Source organism: Stegostoma tigrinum, chromosome 8 (genome assembly GCF_030684315.1).
Source record: "Stegostoma tigrinum isolate sSteTig4 chromosome 8, sSteTig4.hap1, whole genome shotgun sequence".
Taxonomy (NCBI): Eukaryota; Metazoa; Chordata; class Chondrichthyes; order Orectolobiformes; family Stegostomatidae; genus Stegostoma; species Stegostoma tigrinum.
In genome coordinates this window covers 47,887,169-47,907,919 of record NC_081361.1, presented here as the reverse complement: position 1 = coordinate 47,907,919, position 20,751 = coordinate 47,887,169, and the positions used below count along the sequence as shown (strand labels likewise).

At 38.7% G+C, this 20,751-nt stretch overlaps 2 protein-coding genes across 15 annotated transcripts in view; one reads left to right on the top strand and one right to left on the bottom strand.

Annotated features, from left to right (window-relative positions):
* dock7 (dedicator of cytokinesis 7) overlaps positions 1-17,194 on the top strand; it is a 173,041-nt gene extending 155,847 nt beyond the window's left edge. For 8 of the 13 annotated variants that reach the window (XM_048539944.2, XM_048539942.2, XM_048539940.2 and 5 more), the window contains 7 exons: positions 4,084-4,218; positions 5,895-5,984; positions 6,816-7,052; positions 11,348-11,491; positions 12,345-12,451; positions 14,863-15,030; positions 15,659-16,129. In XM_048539944.2, the coding sequence (XP_048395901.1) occupies positions 4,084-4,218; positions 5,895-5,984; positions 6,816-7,052; positions 11,348-11,491; positions 12,345-12,451; positions 14,863-15,030; positions 15,659-15,701 (924 nt within the window). In that variant the 3' untranslated portion in view covers positions 15,702-16,129. Of the gene's footprint in view, positions 1-4,083; positions 4,219-5,894; positions 5,985-6,815; positions 7,053-11,347; positions 11,492-12,344; positions 12,452-14,862; positions 15,031-15,658; positions 16,130-16,174 lie in introns of those variants that run through there. The other 5 variants (XM_048539943.2, XM_048539937.2, XM_048539936.2 and 2 more) reach the window with 2 other exon arrangements.
* The window catches only part of usp1 (ubiquitin specific peptidase 1), a 30,274-nt gene continuing 21,729 nt past the window's right edge, over positions 12,207-20,751 (bottom strand). For both annotated transcript variants that reach the window (XM_048539948.2, XM_048539949.2), the window contains exons 7-9: positions 20,058-20,219; positions 19,477-19,678; positions 12,207-18,885 (exon numbers count right to left, since the gene is read on the bottom strand). In XM_048539948.2, the coding sequence (XP_048395905.2) occupies positions 18,129-18,885; positions 19,477-19,678; positions 20,058-20,219 (1,121 nt within the window). In that variant the 3' untranslated portion in view covers positions 12,207-18,128. The remainder of the gene's footprint in view (positions 18,886-19,476; positions 19,679-20,057; positions 20,220-20,751) is intronic.

The following is a 20,751-nucleotide window of genomic DNA, read 5'->3' as shown; positions in this document are numbered from 1 at the left end:
GAGCTAGGTGAGCCCACTCTACAGCACAGTCAAAGTAAAATGCTAAAAATTGATGTGCTTTGTAAAGACTGTTTTAAATTGTCTGTGAATTGTTGCCATATCATTGACGTCTCTTAAGTGCTACTAAAAAAGCAATGCTAGAGAAGGGCAACAAGCTACCCACTTGCCCTCTCATTGGCAGAAGTGTCAACAACAACTTCTCTTTTTCTTCTTGAAACACTAACTGATGAAGAATAATCCGGGTGAGTATCAATCCTGATTCATGAAATAATTAAAAGGATGCAGTTCCAAGGAGGGGGATATCTATGTAAAATATATCCTCACACCTTTCTGGTAAAGAGGATTGTGCAGAGATTATAGACTTTGTCCTGGTGTCAGATGCCACGTGGAGATCCCAAACAGGCCCAAAATAGTTTATCCCATTGAAATAAACAGAAATAATGAGAGACAACATAAGAATTTGCAAAGTAGACTAACTGGAGAAAAGTCCATGTTTGCATTGCAGTCTTCATATTTTCATTTTCATTCTTATCCATAATGCATGATTAGCCATCATTTCTTAGTGATATCCTAATTCTCTAACATTTGTTAACATTCCAAAGGTTTTTGTTTCTTTCGATTAACAATGTGTGTACTTCTCATTCTCAGTGCCAATTTTGGTGTGGATTATTTTGTACCATTAAAAGATTTTATTTAACATTTTAAACTTAACCAAAGCTTTTGGTGAATTTATTTTGGTTTTAAAGCGGACACTTGTTGAATTTTATTGCTGTATGTCATACAGAGACGACTGACGCCATTCATCCAGTTGTACTTCCCAGATTGTAATCGCCTAGAATAATATCTTTTGGAGAATCTGAGATTTACACCTTGATATCCAGAACAATCTAACTACGTCATTCTGTGCTCCCAGCAACGACCAGAGCTAAATTCTTGGGGCACTGGTCGTTATTACTGTTATTTTTCTATACACCCTATTGCTGAACCACCACAGCCAATAAAAGATTGTAAATGTTTAATCTCTTGTAATTTGTATATTTTAAATCCTGCAAAATTATGGCATTTGAGACTTCTTGCAGGGAGATGTTTGTTTCAGTTATTTAATAGCTAAAAATAATTTTTGTCTCCGCTGCCAGACATTGCACAGTGTGGATAGAAACTACCTCAGGAACATCCTAGGGCTAATTTGTAAAATGTATTGCGCAATCTTATCTCAACCGAGTCAGCAACTGAGCCCCAACCATATTGGTACCCTTTAGACTAGAAGACAGGAATAATCATTCCTATTTGACAGGCTTTGGGTGTAGACAGAATTCGGTTCAGCTGTGATGATCCCACAATCAAACATTTTCCTGGCATTTTCTAAATTTACCTGTGAAGGATGGTCATTTAAAGACAAAGTACTGGATAGCACCTAATGTGATACATTGATATATAAGTAAATGCTGGTAATGTACCTCTGACATCAGTAAAAGAGAAGAGACCACTCCAGGATGAGCATGTGGAAAGAGAGAAGTTTTAAATGCGATGCTGAAGAGCTGTGGTTTAGAGCTGGCCCTTTACAAATGTAAATAAAGGAATGCTACAGTATATAAGAGCCAGGGAACTATAGACCGGTGTGCCTTATATCAGTGGTGGTTATATTGTTGGAAGGAATTCTGAGGGACAAGATTTGCATGCTTTTGAAAAGGCAAGGACTGATTATGGATAGTCAGCATGGCTTTGTGCACGGCAAATTGTGTCTCACTAACTTGAGTTTTTTTGAAGAGATGATAAAGAACGTTGATGAAGGTAGAGTGGTAGACATTCTCTATATGGACTTCAGTAGAAGTAGAACAGGGTTTCACTTGGTACACTGCTTAGTAAGGGTAGGTCACGTGGAAGCCAGGGGAGCTAGCCAATTGGATACAAAATTGGCTTGAAAGTAGGAGACAGAGGGTGATGGCGAAGTGTTGTTTTTGGACTGGAGGCCTGTGACCATTGGTGTGCTGCAAGGATCAGTGTTGGGTTCATTGCTTTTTGTCATTTATTTAAATGATTTGGATGTGAATAGAGGAGGTAGAGTTAGTAAGTTTGCAGATGACACCAAATAGGTGGTGTCATGGACAGTGAAGAAGATTATCTCAGCGTACAATAGGACCTTGATCAGATAGGCCAATGGGCAGATGGAGTTTAATTTAGATAAATCTGTGTTGCATTTTGGTAATGTAAACCAGGGCAGAACTTATACAGTTAATGGTAGGAGTCTGGGGAGTCTCACTGAACAAAGAGACCTAGGGTTGCAGGTGCATAATCCTTTGAAAGTGGAGTTGTAGGGTGTTGTGGGAGTTGTCGGAGTCATAGGCAAAGTGGTGAAGAAGGTGTTTGGCATGCTTGCCTTCACTGGTCATAGCATTGAGCATAGGACTTTGGGATGTCATGTTGCGGCCGTACATGACTTTGGTCAGGCCACTTTTGAAGTACTGCGTACAGTCCTGGTTGTCCTCCTGTAGGAAGGGTGTTGTTAAACTTGAAAGGATGCAGCAAAGACATACAAGGATATTACCAGAACAGGAGGGTTTGAACTATTGGGAGAGGCCAAATAGGCTGGGGCATTTTCCCCTAGAGTGTCAGAGACTAAGGGGTGACTTTATAAAAGTTAATAAAATCATGAGGGCCATGTGGAGGGTGAATCGCCAAGGTCCTTTTCCTAGGGTGGAGGAGTCCAAAATTAGAGGGCATAGGTTTACAGTGAGAAGGGACAGATTTTAAAAGGACCTGAGCAGTAACATTTTCACGCCGAGAGTGGTGAATGTGTGGAATGAGCTGCCAGAGAACGTGGTGGAGGCGGGTTCAATTACAGCATTTAAAAGGCATCTGGATGGGTAAATGATCAGGAATGATTTAGAGGGATATGGACCAAATGCTGGCAAATGGGGCTGGGTCAGATTTGGATGTCTGGTTGGCGCAAATGAATTGGACTGAAGGGCCTGTTTCTCTGCTGTATGACCCCTTGACTCTAAAAGGTTGAAAAGTTTTATCTAAATATCAGGAGAAAGCAGCCTGAACAATGTAGTGTGTGCAGATACCCACAACCCAAGATGCTGCAGACACAGCGTGCAGGTTGTAGGACAAGATAAGCACCTGGGCCTCATGAAACTAAATGCCAGTGTTGGGTGAGTGCCTTTACAATGGCTGAAAGAGCATGTTAAAAGTGTGACATTGCATATCATTTCCTTAATGCTGCATAATGAACAGTACTCACTTAGTATTGAAAGAATTCAATTTGACTAGTAATGATTTAAAATAAAATGTCTTAACAGTAATCACTTGTAGGAAAGCATGGACATGCAAATAATTGATACTAGCAAAGCACTTACTACAGGAAGTCAGAATATAAATATGGTTTTCCATTGTGCCACTGTGTTGTCTCAGAGATACTACATTGAGGCAAATCAGTTCCCAACAAGAGTGAGGGCCTGTTATTTTGGGGAAAGGAAGTATGGAAAGCAATGTTCAGGACTTTTTGGAAGAGACAGTACATTTGATGTTACATTTTTATTGCCAGTTCTCTGGCAAGTGGCAAGTGTGGGCAAAACATATTGTGCATTTCTCATTCCTGTTTTCATATTTTCTTGGCCTACATGTTTTTCAGTAGCTATCTCAAGAATGACATTGACACAGACCCCTTAGTTTACCACATCCACTCTGTCAAGGTTTGTTGGGCTGGAGGGAAGAAAGATACCTTTAAAGGGAGATTGGACAGAAATAAACTGACTGTTAAGGTTAAAATATAATATACAATTAAAGTGTTTGACGTTGAAAGTGAAATGGAACTTATTCCAGAGGTGAGGGTAAATACCAGCGATTACAGGATTCCATTTAATTTGTTGCTTTTGAGAATATGTTTGTTTTTACACTTTCTCTTTAGTTTAAATGAAAGGGTATAATATAGTAGACCATGGAGAAAATGGAAAAGATGAACAGAATGGACTCCTAGTGCTTCATATATTAGAGAAATAAAAGTAGAATCTTTGCTTTAATGGGATTGTGTGTGATTACTCACACTCACTTACGATTAACCATAAAAATTCCCTTTTGTAGGATGGAAAGAGGATGTTTGGTACCTATTTCCGTGTTGGCTTTTATGGATCCAAGTTTGGTGACCTGGATGAACAAGAGTTTGTTTACAAAGAGCCAGCGATAACAAAACTAGCCGAAATCTCTCATCGACTTGAAGTGAGCTAACAATGATGCGACTTTATGAATGATCTATTTTCCAAAATTACTTTTCAATGAATTGTCAGCAAGTGCGGTCAAGTATGGTATTGTATGTGGTGAGTCGAGACCAAGTTGGAACCTCCAGGTTAAGCAAGTTTAGAGTTTGGGAGATCATTGATTTGCACTAGGTAGATGGGTGTGTGACAGCATCAGACTGAAGTGAAATGTTCTGATGGCGTAGGAAAGCAGGAAGGGGTTGAACTATAGCAGGATAAAGAGAGGCAGACAGAACAATATTAGAAGCAGGGAACAGAATATGGAACTTAGATGCCAGGGAATGGGATGATAGATTGAGTTAGTAGTTGGGGGTAGAGATAAAGGAAAACAATAGGACTGGGAGATAGGAAAAGGAAGATTATAGTAGGTGAGCATAGAAACAGGATTGTGAAGAAAACTGAAGGATGTCAGTGGGTTATAGCTCAGAGGAAGCAGGTACACAGCAAGTTTAGAGAGGTGTGGGTTTGTTTCTGGGGATAATGAAAATGTAGAGAACAGCAGACAAGTTCCTGAAAGAAGATCAAGTTGTGCAGGAAGCATTTTGAATTCTTTGGGAGTTTGAAGTAAAACAGCCTGTTAGTACAGGAGATGAATCAGGGGACAGAGCAGACCGCTGGGCAAAAACAGTAGAGGGCAGAGTATAGCCACGAAAAGTCAGGAAGGAATTCCATGATTTCTTTGGGGGACCTATTGTTGGGAAACACTGAGATTGCCTCTTGGGATACTGTTGTAAATGAGAATGTCCCGAAAAAGATCACAGTGCAACAATGGACAACATCAGGCTGAAAATTATTGAAGGCAAGGAAATCAGTAGCCTCAGAGCCAGATGTATTCATCCAACAGGACTTTTCAGAGTTGGGAAGTAACAGTCATGTGAGGAGGCAGACATTTAAAATCCAAAAACAGGCTGGGTACCTGCTCTTTAACTGAGTAAAGAAGTGTGAGAAAAGTTTTGAAGTAAGCCATAAAACATGAAGGAAAGAGAAGAAATTTCTTTGTCCACCGAGTGTTGAGCCTGTCAAATTCTCTACTGCAGAAAGCAGTTGAAGCTGAAACATGAGTGTTTTCAATAAGCAGTTAAATTTATTTCTTAGGGTCAGAGTGATTAAAGGGTAAGGGAAGAAAGTGGGAACAGGATACTGAGTTTGATGATCAGCCATGACCATATTGAATGGCAGAGCAGGACTCAGAGGGCTGAATGGCCTACTCTTGCCCCTATTTTCTTTATTTCTAGACGTAAAGTAGGTAAAATATTTTTGAATATAAACAAATTATGAAAAATGTCTTATCCTGAAGCATACTTTCTGCAAAACAGTATATTGATCTAGTAAAGTACAAAGGGACAGTCTGCTTTAGATAATTCCTGAAGCTGTGGGCAAACGTAAAGTGTATCTTTTAAACCAAATATACATGGTATAGACTGTCTTCGTAACTAGTTCAACAATGGAACATTTGATTAAATTAGAACATACTGTAACTAAGTTACTGACTGACATATTGTAATTAAGTCTGTGTCATAATTGCTGCACGTTAGTTTGCAGTGGTTTTCATCATAGATATGAGTTTTCAAACACTTCAAATAGGATACAATGTCACTTATCAATGTTATCTAATAGATGCATTTTGCATTGTATTAGGCATTTTATGGTGAACGTTTTGGTGAGGATGTTGTGGAAGTTATCAAAGATTCCAATCCAGTGGACAAGTGCAAATTGGATCCTAATAAGGTGAAGAACATGTTATATTAATAGCTGCTAATCGCTTTTCTCCTCATCATTTCCCAAACATGTTGTTACTTATTGAGCTTGGTTAGTCAAGTCTTGTACCTCAAACTGCGACGTTATTTGGACCTTCAAGGCATTATAGTTGATACTGATTCTTACTGAATGTCTACTCAAGAACTTTGTATTAAATCTGAGCTTTTTACCTTCGTAGGCCTGAGTTGAATGTTAGTCATAATACTCCAGTTAATGTCAATATTGTATTATAACCATCAAGGACAGTTTTCTCTCATTGACATAAATTCTAGTACTCATAAGGAAATTTATACAAAATGAAGGTTAAAGCTTTGAAAGTGAAATATGTCAGTTGCCACAATTTTCCACTGAACCTATTTACATTTTAGCCCAGACTCCAGTGGATTCAAACAACAGTGGAAATGTAGTACCACATCCTATTAGACGCAGTAAAATTTGGGATCTCAGAAAAGTGGAAACAACAGCAGGAGGAAATAGCAAATATTCCGGCAGAGGGACACATTGTTGGATTCAAGGAACTGTTCCTGCAGATTGAAAATATGGGAGATGGGACCATTTCAACAAAGCAGTAACTTGATCAGTAGAGCAGAAACCCAGCTGAATCAGCAAATGAACATGAGGTGGATAATGCTGGAAGTGGTACCCTTGTGCTTTCCAGAATCCTTCACAATGCTGTATTGATACAGATGATGAGGAAATCCAAGACCCCTATCAAGAATCAGTGTAGGACAGTGATGTAAGTGAAAAAGATTTCCCTGTGAGCCATGTGTGACATTTATCTGTTTTAAAAACATTTTACAGGCCTACATCCAGATAACATACGTGGAACCATATTTTGACACCTACGAAATGAAGGACAGGATTACGTATTTTGACAAAAACTATAACTTGAGACGTTTCATGTATTGCACACCATTCACTCTAGATGGCCGAGCTCATGGTGACCTTCATGAACAATTCAAACGCAAGACTATCTTGACCGTCTCTCACACGTTCCCCTACATTAAAACCAGGATCAATGTCACCCAGAAAGAAGAGGTGAGGAAGTGAATCAATGTTTCACATTAAACTGTACATTTTTGATGGAATTCAGAGTTGATAAAAATAGAAAGTTGTAAATTTTATTTTGTTGTAAATGTTAATGACAGGAACGTTAATGTTTTCAGCTGTAACATCATTTAACTCCCTTTACCAGGGAGTGGCATTCATATACAACGAGAAACTGCATCACCCTCATTTTCATAATTTTATTCTTGTATGGATCCTGAGATAGGTGTCGTATGAAGGGAGGATCTGGTTAATATATTTATACAGATGGATTTACAATCTGTTTTGACTCATCTGTAACTAATAGAATATTGAAATCCATTCACCCTGTTAGGTGTTTCCACTAAAAGTCCAGTACTTTTACTATATCAAATGTTTTGCTGTGTCAAAAACATTTTGTCACAAGTGAGACTTCCTTTTTTCTCAAAAGTGATCTTCTTTTCCTCCATGCATTCTGAATAAATTACATCCAAGAGGTTTAGAATCAGAATTTCACAGTACAGCAGGAGGCCCTTCAACATATTGGCCATCAAGTACTCTAGTCCCATTTTCCAGCATTTGGCCAAAGCCTGATGTGCTGATTGTCTAAATACTTCTTAAATGTTGTGATGTTTTCTTCTGGGCAGTCAGCTCCAAATACCCACCACTCTCTAAGTGAAAAAATTCTTCCTATATCATTTGCAAAATAACGGCCTCCAAAACATCTTACATCCATTGATCTCTCCACTAGGGAAAAACATTTCTTCCATTCTACCCTATCTCTACCCCTCATAATTTTATATACCTGAATCAGGGCCCCACTGAGCATTCTCTGCTCTAAAGAAATCTAACCTGGCCTAGCTAGTATCTCTACAAGGCTGAAATGCTGTATTTCTAGTGAACACCCAGTGAATCTCTTCTGCGTTCTCTCAGGTGCTATCACATCCTTCCTATAGTGTGGTCACCAGAACTGCACACACTACTTTGAATGTGGCCCAACTAATGTCTGATATAACCTCCCTACACTTATATTCAATGTCTTGCTTAATACAGGTGTGTATTCCATATGCCTTCTTAATCATCTTAACCACCTATCCTGTTGCTTTCAAGAATCTATATATTTGAAGACCAGGTCCCTCCGATCAGTTACATCCACAAGGGTCTTAATATTTAGGGTTAACATTTTGGATCCAGAGACCCTACTTCAGAACTCTTTTATGCAGAAGAAGGGTTGAGGGGAGGGGTTTACGATATAAACGATAGGTGGAGAAAGAGCCCAAAGAGAGAGTAGAACGGTTGGACAGACAAAGAAATGGATAATGGTCAGTCTGGGAGAATGAATAGCTGTTAATGGAGACTGTTTGTGGCTAGCAATGGGTTGTGTGCAATGGCAGATCACGTGATAACAAAGCCTGGTGTGTGCATTTGGGTTGAGGACATGGGACAACGTGCCTCAAATCCGAATGTTGTTCAACTTGGTAGTGAATCCAGAAGACTTTAGAGTTCCCAAGCAGAAAATGAGGTGCTGTTCTTCCAGCTTGCACTGAACTTCACTAGAGATCTTGGCCAGGGAACAAGGTGGTGTGTTAAAGTAGCAGGCAGCTGGAAGCTCAGTGTCTTTTCTGTGGACAGAATGTAGGTGTTCTGTGAAGTGGTCACTCGGTTGTGCTTCGTTTCCCCAGTGCTGAGGAGACAACATTGTGAACAGCAATCGCAGTAGACTAGATTGAGTGAAGTGCGGGTAAAGTGCCAGCTTCATCTGCAAGGTGTGTTTGGGCCCTTGGATACCTTCTGTGGTTGCAGGGGCAGGTGCTACAGGGCTCTGGAGGGGCAGTGTTAGTTTGTTGTCCTTTCTGAAGACTGACGCAAAGTATTTTTTCAACACCTGTCCTTCCTGGGTTTCCTATTATTTACCTGCCTTGCTGCCTATGTTCACTGTGGCTTTCTTTTCCTTTTTATATACTGTCTGTTTTCTTACTATGTTTCATGGTTTATTGTCTCCCTCTTTATTTTCGTATTTTGTTCTTTGAAACTATCCCAATTCTCTGATTTATCGCTAATCTTTGCCACAGTATCAAATTGAAAGAAAAATCACCCAATCCTTTACTTTCTTGGTTAATCATGGTCAAATGAATCCACTGGTTGGAGCTGTATCTGACATAAAGATCGTTGTTGAAGGTCAGTCATCTCAGTCTCAGGAGCTAACTGCAAGCATTTCTCAGGGTACTGTTCTTGGCTACACAATCTTCAGCTGGTTCGGCATATAATAAAGTGAGAAGTGGGAATGTTCGCTGATTATTACACACCATTCAGCGTTGTGTGCAACTCCTCAGATTCTTCAGTAGTCTGTGTCCATATGAAGTAAGGCATAGACTACTTTGCAGTTTGGGGCGGATAAGTGGCAAGTGATATTTATGTCACATAAATTCGAGATGACTATTAAAGGAGAGGATCTAAATATCTCTCCTTGACAGTCAATGGCAACATCATCTTTGAAGCCCCTGCTAACATCCTGGGAGTTTCCATTGACCAGAAACTGAACTAGAATAGTCATATAAGTACTATGGCTAAAAAAAGGTCAGACAATGAATTCTGCAGAAAGTAACTCAGCTCCTGTCTCTCCAAAGCCTGTCCAAGGTGCATGTTTGGAATGTGAATGAGTGCTGTCAACTTGCATGGATGTTTCATCTCTAAAATTTTTTCATGAGCCTGACACTATTGGATCAAAGTAGCCTACCTAATTAGCACCCCATCCAACATTTTTAGCCTGCTGTTTGTCACCATCGATGTATTGAAACAGTAGTAAGCACAGTTTACATGATGCACTGGAGAAACTCACTCAGAATTCTTCAAGAGCACCTTCCAAACCCATCTACAACATCATCTACCACCTGGAAAAACAAGGTCAGCAGATGCATGGGAGCACCAACACCTGCAAATTCCCTTCAAGCCACATTCTATTCTGGTCGGCTTGTGGAATTCATTGCCACGGAGTGCAGTGGAGGCCGGGACGTTCAATACCTTCAAGGCAGAGATCGATACATCAGTCAATGAAAGCAAGCATGCAGGTGCAGCAGGCAGTGAAGAAAGCTAATAGTATGCTGGCCTTCATAACAAGACGAATTGAGTATAGGAGCAAAGAGGTCCTTCTGCAGCTGTACAGGGCCCTGGTGAGACCGCACATGGAGTAGTGTGTGCAGTTTTGGTCTCCGAATTTGAGGAAGGACATTCTTGCTATTGAGGGAGTGCTGCATAGGTTCACGAGGTCAATTCTCAGAATGGCAGGACTATCGTTTGTTGAAAGATTGGAGCGACTGGGCTTGTATACACTTGAGTTTAGAAGGACGAGGGGGATCTGATTGAGACGTATAACATTATTAAGGGATTCAACACCCTAGAGGCAGGAACCATGCTTCTGCTGAGGGGTGAGTCCAGAACCAGAGGACACAGTTTAAAAATAAGGGGTAGGCCATTTAGAACAGAGTTGAGTAAAAACTTCATCCAGAGTGGTGGATACATGAAATGCTCTGCCCCAGAAGGCAGTGGAGGCAACTCTCTGGATACTTTCAAGAAAGAGATGGTTAGAGCTCTTAGAGATCGTGAATGATCAGCCACGATCATAATGAATGGTGGTGCTGGCTTGAAGGGCCAAATGGCCTACTCCAGCACCTATTGTCTATTGATAAATTCTTGATCTCACAAGGAATCAAGGGATACGGGGAGAGTGCAGGGAAGTGGAGTTGAAATGCCCATCAGCCATGATTTAAATGGCAGAGTGGACTCGATGGGCCAAATGGCCTTACTTCTACTCCTATGTCTTATACTCTTACGGACTTGGAACCATGTCTCTGTTCCTTCATTGTTGCTGGGTCAATAGTATGGAACTTACTTCCCAACAGCACTGTAAGTCAACCTAGTCCCTGTTGACTGCAGCAGTTCATGAACGCACCACGACAATTAGGGATAGGCTACAAATGATGAGCTAGCTGCTGTTCCTTCCATTTTATTTTCCTCCCTACTGATTTCTCCCACTGTCTGAGTGAGGTGGGTGTTAGTCAAACCTGTGCAATTGCAACATTCAGTAAATATGCAGCCTTTGAGAGCTATAAAACTGGACAATAATCCTCCATGCTTGTATCTCATGTATGAAATCAGCTGGCATTAATAATAGGCAGTGTTTTAATAGTGATATGTGTGGACTGAGAAATACAGCCAGTTATGCTTGAAACCATAGCTAGAAATTCCCTAGTTCTGGACTGATCTACAAGTGTAGCTGATCAAACTCAAACTGGTTTTGTTATCCACAGATTATTTTAACACCAATTGAAGTGGCAATAGAAGACATGCAGAAGAAAACTCAAGAGCTTGCTTTTGCAACACATCAAGATCCAGCTGATCCCAAGATGCTACAAATGGTGTTGCAGGGCTCAGTGGGAACAACAGTTAATCAAGTATGGATTCAGTCTAACAGAAAGAAACCTGTTGGCACATTTAGTCAATGAGAGTTGTGTGACAGTATTCTTTAAATTCTGTACTAATGTAACAGCCAGGTTGTTTGACTGAACTTCAAAGATAGGTCAAGCTCAGTCTCCATTTTAGGTTTAGGTTGTTGATCTCAAGTACCAATCAGGTTGGAAAATAACATCAGCTAGAATGTCTACTGCTAATTCCCATTCAGCAGGTGTGTACTTGAGTGTGAACAAGTTTGACAGTGGTGTTACTTGCTCATTTTCCAAATCAAATACTGTAGCACACTTGCTGCTTGGGCTCGCAGATTTAATCACTATTAGGGCCAGTGTCTGGAAATGCCTGTCTTATATGTCTAGACCAGTGTTGCCATTGCTAAGCATCACAACTAGGTCTTAAAAAATTTGGCATCAAAATCTACCTAGTCACAAGAAAATCTTTCAAAAAATGTAATCACCTTTAAACTTGATGGAAGGAACATAGATTGTATGTACAAGAAACTGAAGCTGTAAGTTAAATGGGAAAGGTTAAAGTAACAAGCCAGACAAAAACAGTAAACAAAAATGGACAAAGTTTAAGTCTTTTGACTTGTAGAATTTTTCATTATTGAACTAAAACTCCTTAAAAAGTTTGGTTTTATTTTAGTATCATTTTGAATTAATTGAAAACTTACAAAACTAGTCAGCTGGAATCGTGAAAATTTCCCTTATTCTGTAGTCAAGCATGTAATGTAAAATTCTTAGTATTATGTCTGCACACTGCTGTAAACATTCTTTCATGGTCATGAAAAGGTAAAACAAGTGTTAGGTTTTTACTTTTGTTTATTCTCCTCATTAGGGACCTTTAGAAGTTGCTCAAGTGTTTTTGTCTGAAATACCTAATGATTCCAAACTCTTCCGACATCACAACAAATTACGTCTATGCTTCAAAGACTTCACTAAAAGGTATAAATTTAAACTGTTTTCCCACAGTTAAGCAGCATTTGCCATTGCTGTTGATATGTTAATTACACAGCATGATATATTCAGAGACTAGCAACATGTCCACCATATTCAGTTGTGGCTTTCAACCATGTAACATTACAACAAAAAAAAACCTGCAATGTTTCAGGGATAAGGCATCAGGAGATGGGGTTTCCTACTGCTGGACATACACCACCTCCTTTTCTTTACTGTATCATCATATAAATTAGGAACAGAAACAGACCATTCAGGCTCTTGAGCCTGCTCCACCTCAATAAGCTCATGGCTGATGTGTTTAGATTTTGAATTTTACATTCACGTCAATTCCCAATAACATCTTTATTCCCTGCCTAACATGCATTTATCCACCTTTCCCTAAAAAAATGTTTGGTGGTCTTGAGGCAGAGTTTCAAAAGGGCACAGCCTTCAGAAGAAATTCTCATCTCTGTCCTAAAAGAGTGATCCTTAATGGACTGATCTACAAGTGTACACATCCTTTTCACATGGACCTCGACAAGATCTGTCAGGATGTTGCACATTTCAATAAAGCACCCGCACTTTTCTAATCTCCAGTGATAATAAGCCCAGCCTGTCTAACCTGTTGCCATAAGACAACTCATTCTTTGTAAATATCTAGTAAACCACCAGACTGTCTCCAATGCCTGTACAACCGAAGCATAACATAAAAATAAGTATGTTCAAGCATTCAATTTGGCAATCAAAACAACTTTCAGCAAATCTCAGCTCACCTGTCGCTGCCAGTTTGTTTTTCAGACCGTAATGCTCTGATGACATGCATAGGAATGGATATTACAATTATATGTTATATCTAATTTCAGGAATGGAGGTATAATTTTATGGTCCAGTAAGTTAATACTATTATTCATGTACCCAAGAGTCTCTATGCATTAACACATAATCATCCAATGATTAATCCCACATGTTATAATGTTATTGCCCAAAATAGGTCAAGTAAATCCAGACAATGCTGTGGGGATAAATAAGCATTTTATATTGAGAGGATTCATGTATTTATCATGACCTTTTCTAAAATTAAGTTGCCTTACTGTGTTTTAATGACATTCCTCCATTGGTCATTTTATATGACAACCATTTAGTGCCAAATTTAGGGCAGCTGGATTCAAGAAACTATAAACCAGTTATACGGGAGCTGAGATTTGCTGAATGTTGTTTGACTTTGTTTGAAATTATACATGCTGTCATATTCCACGCTGCTACTCCAAGGAGCAGTGGACTGCAGTTTGGTGTATACAATGTTTACTTAAATCATCTAGTTGGAAGTAGTGTAATTTGTTGAACATTGACTGTTCTTGCAGTTGGGCCAAGCATAAAATTGTTACGGGTCCCCCGTCGTGCAGTGGTGGTAGCCTTACCTATGGGGTGGGGGCCTAGGATCAAGTTCCACCTGACCTGGTGTAGAGGTACATAATTGACATATCCAAACAGATTGTGTAGAAAATATCTAGAACTGTTATGTGCCATCCTGGCTGGATTCAAAGTTTTACTGGTTCTTGTCACGCATTTGTTTTTCTTTAAAACGTGAATAGATTGCATGGCACAGAAATTTCAGTAAAATGCATTGGTATTTCCTGATGTGAAAGTGGCTATAAAATTTAAAGCTGATAATATGCTTTATACTTTTAACAACTTGTTACACAGATAATATGCCACTTTTTCGGCAAACTCACAAATAGCAACATTCTAATGACCAGAATTTTGGGTGATTTTGCTTCAAGATTGAATCAAGAAAATTTCCTCAATTTTCAAAATGAACTTGAAGAATAGTGACAGTCTGAAATATTTTGTGCAAACTCAGCATGAAAAAGAAATCCACGCACAGTACAATAGGTGGCCCAGTGCCAGGAACCAGGGTTCAATTCCAGCTTCGGGGGAACTGCCTGTTTTCACTAGGTCTGCATAGGTTTCCATTCACTGCTTTGGTTTCCTCCCACAGTCCAGATATGCAGGTTAGGTGAACTGGCTATGCTAAATTGTGTTGTGCCCAGGCACATGCAGGCTAGGTGGATCAGCCATGGTAAATGTGGGTATTAGGGCAGGGGATTAGGTCTGAGTGGGATGCTCTTTGGAGGGCAGATGCAGGCTCTATTGGCCTCTTTCCACATTGTGGGGATTCTAGAGCGTAAAATTAAATATAAGAATTGACTGATTTCTCCCTCCTCAATAAAATGTGACAAATTAACTTAAGTATATTGAATAATATAAAAACATTGGCACAGTTTTAATTTTCAAATTGCTACCATGGTTAGCAAGGCCTAGTCACCATGTACGGTAACTAGACATTCTTATTTCATGTTTATTAATCAGGGAGATGGGGTGTTGTACATTTCCTAATTACAGTTTGTTTCATTAAGATGTGAGGATGCCCTCCGGAAAAACAAAAGTTTGATAGGTCCTGATCAGAAGGAATATCAACGTGAACTTGAACGGAACTATCACCGCCTCAAGGAAGCTCTTCAGCCTTTGATAAGCAGGAAAATTCCACAGCTTTACAAACCTGTCCTACCAATCAGTTGCCATAGGTAGGTTCAAAAAAAATAGTATCAAACAGCAATAAAGGGGCTTTTGTTTATAAGGCTACAATTAAGTATTTTGTCACCATCGCCTTTTGTGATACAAATTATTTGCATTATTAATACTGTACAAGAAATTATATCAAAAGGAGCGGGAAACATTTCATTAAGGCAAGGTGTTAATTCTTCAACAGCATTGTAAACTTAGTTATATTGCATAAATCTAGTTAAAATCATGTTCTACAGTGGGTTTCACCAAGGTTTGTGTTATAATTAAAGAACAAAACAAGTCAGTTGCATTTATCATACAGTTGCTGATTTGAAAAGCATAGTTGGCAAGGTCTAATCAACAGTGGATAAAATCTACCACCTGATGAGCTATTAGGCCACATAACAAGAGTCCAACTTAAATTCCCAAACCCATCTTAAATGGTTTTATAATTTTTGCAATAACCAGTCAGCTTCCACCTGAGCTAGAGGGATGTACGTATAGATGTCAATTTAAGAACAGGAAGCCTGACGAAACATTAGACATGTACTTAGAAACGAGGGAAAAGTGTTTTCTAGTATTGTGGGGCTAAAAATGAGAAACCATGGGAAATGCACACTGGTTAATTCCTATGTGTTACGTTTACAGAGATTCTTTCAGCAGACTGAGTCTTCGCAAAGTGGACATCTGAACAGATGGACAAGGTACTTACCTATACCTGCATGTGATGAAAGGGGCAAAAAAAAACTATTCATTTCAGACATATGGACATCAAAACAAATTCATACCTCATTTTGATACACTACATTTCTCTAAGTGATGTGAAGAGATTAAGTAAGATGACTTGTTATGGTACTAGTAATTATTCCAACACATGGTTACATTCGCTTGCACATTCTCTGTAGTTAGTGTTATTAGCAGTAACAACTGTTAAGATTCACTAATCAATCATACCTGCTATTTATCTACCATTATGTATTAAAGGTTCTTAATGTTATTTACTATTAGCTGGTGTACTATTTATAAAAAATTCACAAGATTTGAACAGTTTGTCATTGGCATTGATAATTCCATTTTTATTTTTGAAAAAGGTACTATTAAATTTTGAAATTACTTCAATGTGGTCTATTTCTTGATTTCATTGTGACTTGTTCATTTTTGTAGGAGTGCTGGAGTACCAAATCTGCTTCTGTTTAACTGAACCGGATACCACAGTTTTTAACTTTCATTAAATCACTACCATTATTTGACAAATCATCTGGATAAGAAATTGTTAACACTACTATTCACTTGCTGGAGTGACCTCGATTGAAATGCGTTCTAACCAAAAGATGAGAATTCTCAAGTCTAATTTCATTTAAGTATATTACCTGCATATCTTAGTACCTTGGCCAAAAACAAGATAAGAAACTGTTCCAATGGCTGCTATAACTATCTCAGCTTTGTGAGGAATTTACATGGAAACATACCACACTAAAAGTCAGTGACGGTTAAAAAAATGTAAAAAGATTACAAATAAATGTAGTGTAAAGGATATGGAGACACTGTTCTTTTTTTTGATTGGGAAATTCCCAATGTACAGTAGAATTGAAAAAAATACAAAAAGCTTGAAACTCACTGAACCATCCAACATTAATGTTGTGCCACCATAGGTTTCATACTACACCCACTCAAAAACTGAGGATAAGACATTGCATGTCTTCAGATTGAAAGCCCACAATTCACAGGGGGGAAAAAAAAAAGACAGAAAAAATGACAATGCAAATTTTCTCTTAAATCATGGAACTGTGCCAGACATGTATGGTCATAGCTTGGTTTTAACCAAGTTGCGATTAATACCTTGTAGAACAGCTCCTCATTGGGTTATCAATGCCATCTGACGTCTGGCTCAAAATCTAGCCATGGACAGAGGATACATCTTCCAAATAATGCGCCAAGGCAAATAATGCATCTAAGATAAGTATGAGCTGGAGGGACACAGCAGGCCAGGCAGCACCAAAGGAGCAAGAAAGTTGACATTTCAGGTCAGATGCTGAAGGAGGGTCCAAGCCCAAAACATCAACTATCCTGCTGCTCTGATGTAGCCTGGCCTGCCATTTTCCTCCAGCTCCAGGGTATCATCTCTGATTCCAGCATTGGCCGTTCTTACCATCTCTAGATAATACACCGATGTACATTTGTGCTATACACATTTCAAATAAAAAAAGTTATTAAAATTATTCCCCATTGGTCTTTCATGTACAATGTTGACAATTGCATTTACAGAGTGGAGAAGTTTATAAGATGTGTTTTCCAAATTCTTAGAAACTACATACTCTAAGTTATACAATTAAACTTTATACAAATTTATTTATATTTACACTACAAATATTTATAATACAAATTTAAAAAGCACACCTGTGACTATATTCCAGATTGAGCTAACCAATCTACCAAAAAAAAACAGTACTTTTCATCCCGTGATAGTCACAAATCACCAATGTTTCAGTTAAAAACCAAACATGCAAACCCATTTGTGCCATAATGTTCAGCTGGTAACATCTGCTGTGGTACTCAGTGCAGAAGTTCTGATCTCAGGACGGCAGGAGATGGTGGGGATCTGGTCCCTGAATTGGCAAAAGGTTTGCAGGAGGAGAAAATGTCACTGCACTGGGAGAAAGTTTGTTAAGTATTTGCTGTAATACAAACCTAACTTGCGTGTAATCGTATTCTTTAGGTTTACATTTGTTGGGTGTGGAGCAATGTGGACAAGTGTGGCAAAGGTGTTTTAAACATTCATTCATAACAGGAATACAGAAGTAGTTTTAAAATCTAATTCTGCTGCAAGTAGGCAAGAAGCCAATTTTGCAACAACCATTATTTGCAAAAAATAACCTAAAAATGTGCTTTTAAAATTAGTGCCTAGAGATCTTCATTTTTGAACAAACCTGGAGCTCACTTTCTCAGGCTGTTTTGGCGAGTGCTTGATTAATAGTTCAGACAGCTTATACTGGCAAATAACACAAAGGATTCAAGGTTTAAAAACACTGCACTATATTAAAATGTACAAGAATAAGCAGTGAAAGAAAACATCCTGTGTTTAAAAAGTCACTCATGGCAATCTTTCAGATGGATTTGTTTAAGGGTTTGCCATTTTCTTGTAAAACAATAGGTATGGAGTTGATGTGCAAGAGGTTGATGGAGAAAGTGAACTAAGAAAATCTTGCTCATCTGTAAGCTTCACTTCAGCATCATCAAACAGCAACCATTTTCCTTCATATTCCAACAGACTACAGCAGCTTTGAGGAATCTGATTTTCAGGGATATTTCTCCCAGTTTCGAACATTCCCAGTTGGTTGTTGCAAAAACTTTGATCTTTAATAGGATGAACATGTTTTCCTTTGCAATTATCAGATTTCGCATTTTCTTTTAGTCTTGTCCCAGGTTTTTCAGGATTGTTCTTGGGGACATACAGATCAAAACTGGATATACTTTTTTGTCCACCAAGGAGCCCAACACTTTCTGCATTTTTCTTTGTTGTTTTACCAGTTGCTGTTGTTTGGAAGTTTCCCTTTAATTTAACCGATCTCTCCACATCATCATATTCTTGTGAAGAAAGAGATCCTCTTTCCTCCTCCTCACAGATTGGTTCCTGTTTCATATCATTTGCACAGTTCAATGCAGATTCTTCTTTGGGCATTTTCTGATTGCCCAAACATGTCATTTTTACATAGGCTGTGTAATGACCACTGCTAATGCTCACCCCGTTATGCATAACTACGGCAAATAGCTCATAGAAGTCAGTGGTGTCTCTTGTGCTCCACTCTTCCAGAGAAAGCTGAAGAGGCGTCAGCAAAGGAGTATTCACTTTTGATAGATTGCCATAGGGCTCCAATCTAAAATAAGAACAGAATCAACAGAATAAATCACATAGCAAAAATACATTGTTATTATCATAAGTGGAGAAAAAAGTTTACATTCTAAATATGATATTTAAATAGTAAACATTTTCACCATAAACTGTTCCAGCAAACTGCTGCATTTTAAATACAGGCCTATATACTATTCATAGCAATGCCCTCACTGGAAGTGGCAAACAGCATACAGGAAAATTGGTTTGGTTCTCTGTCCACCAAGAGCAACTTGCCACTGAGCATGCAGTTTATTTCAGGTGTTCATCCTGCCCATATGAACTGGTGAAGCAATTTTATATTAATTACTATGAACTCTCCTCCCTTCTGGTGTATCCCATTCTGTATACTATTTTTGCATACTTGTACTTTAACTAAATATTTGTTAAAAATATTTGCCAGAATAGGGAGTACCCTCCCTCAGCCTTTCAGTATAATAAAGGAGTAAACTAAAGTCAAAATGTTTGATTTTTTAAAACAATTTTATCTTCAACTTTGTCAATTTTCTGTTCTCCAATAATTTTAAGATCCCACAGGATTTTTAGTAGTTTTGCAGTTCCATATTTTAATACTTACTCTGAGCTACATGCTGCAAAACACTTCAAGTGGATAGTAACAACCTCTGGCATCTTGTCAAACAATAAGCTACGTTCAGCCTCTGTGTAATGGTGACAGTTTTCACAGAAATACTTGTCTTCACCAACTATTCGTTCCACTGAAGCGAACTGTGATATTGCCCATTTCAATGTTTTTATCTCCATCTTTGGTTCTGGAGACACTGGAAGAAAAGATATAGGATTGTTACTCTAGTTTATCGTTACAGCTCAGCCCTTTCACATGAGGAATTTGCCTTGTGTCTGCACTGCTGCAGTGTCTCTTTGCTGTCTTGGCTGAACTGAATGCAGCACTCAAGTAATTTGACCACTGTACTACAATTCATTCTTCAAAAGTCATTGTTCAAAAAAAAAAACTAACTTTCATGCAAGGCAGAGGAGCAATCCAGTTCTATTCTTTTCTAAAGCCATCCCTCACATCCTCACCCATATGCAGAATTAAAAATCATGTGATCCATCATAAAATCTTGTATTCCATTTGCTGACCCTAAATGGAACCATTTTTCACTACAACAGTAAAGATGCCTCTGCTTATTCACTTACCCTCAGAACCATCTCCTTCCTTTGAGTCACTTTCTTGAACAGGTACACTGATATCCTGGAAATTCTCCCTTCGCTCAGAGTAACACTCACACTCCAAACATCGTGTTCTCAAAACTAACTGTCCTTGGAACATTCCATCCAGCAATTCAAAGCCAGGCAACTCTAAACAAATCAAAACTAATTGTTACTATCAACAGTGCTAGTGTTAAACATGTCCCAAATTTCTACATGATTAAGGAAGGGGATTCTTCAGCTTACTGGGCCACCTACAATCTTCTTGTTTTAGGTTTCTGAACTGATTACTATGAGCAGAACATTGTCTGTTAAGGCATTGTGAATGGAGAATATTAATGATACTTTTTGAAGGATCAAACTTGGAGTAACTGTCATCCAGGAGGGAGTGGACATGGAGGAAAGCTTAAGGCAATTTCAACATTTATGGGTCACATATATTCGAGTGCATTTTACCTTATTCATTATCTCTGCTTCCCTTTTGGAGGCTGTTTTAGAAATGGAGCTGGTCATCTGGGTGTGCAGAAAGTGGAGGCAAAGTACAGTGCAAGGGATTCTTTGGTTGTATTTAAGTTACATAGGTTGCTTAGAGAGAAAAGGAGGCAAGTAAAATGCAGGCAGAAAAAAAACATTACAATGTCAAAAGAACCAGCAATAAATCAAAAAGGAGCGAGTGGGCACG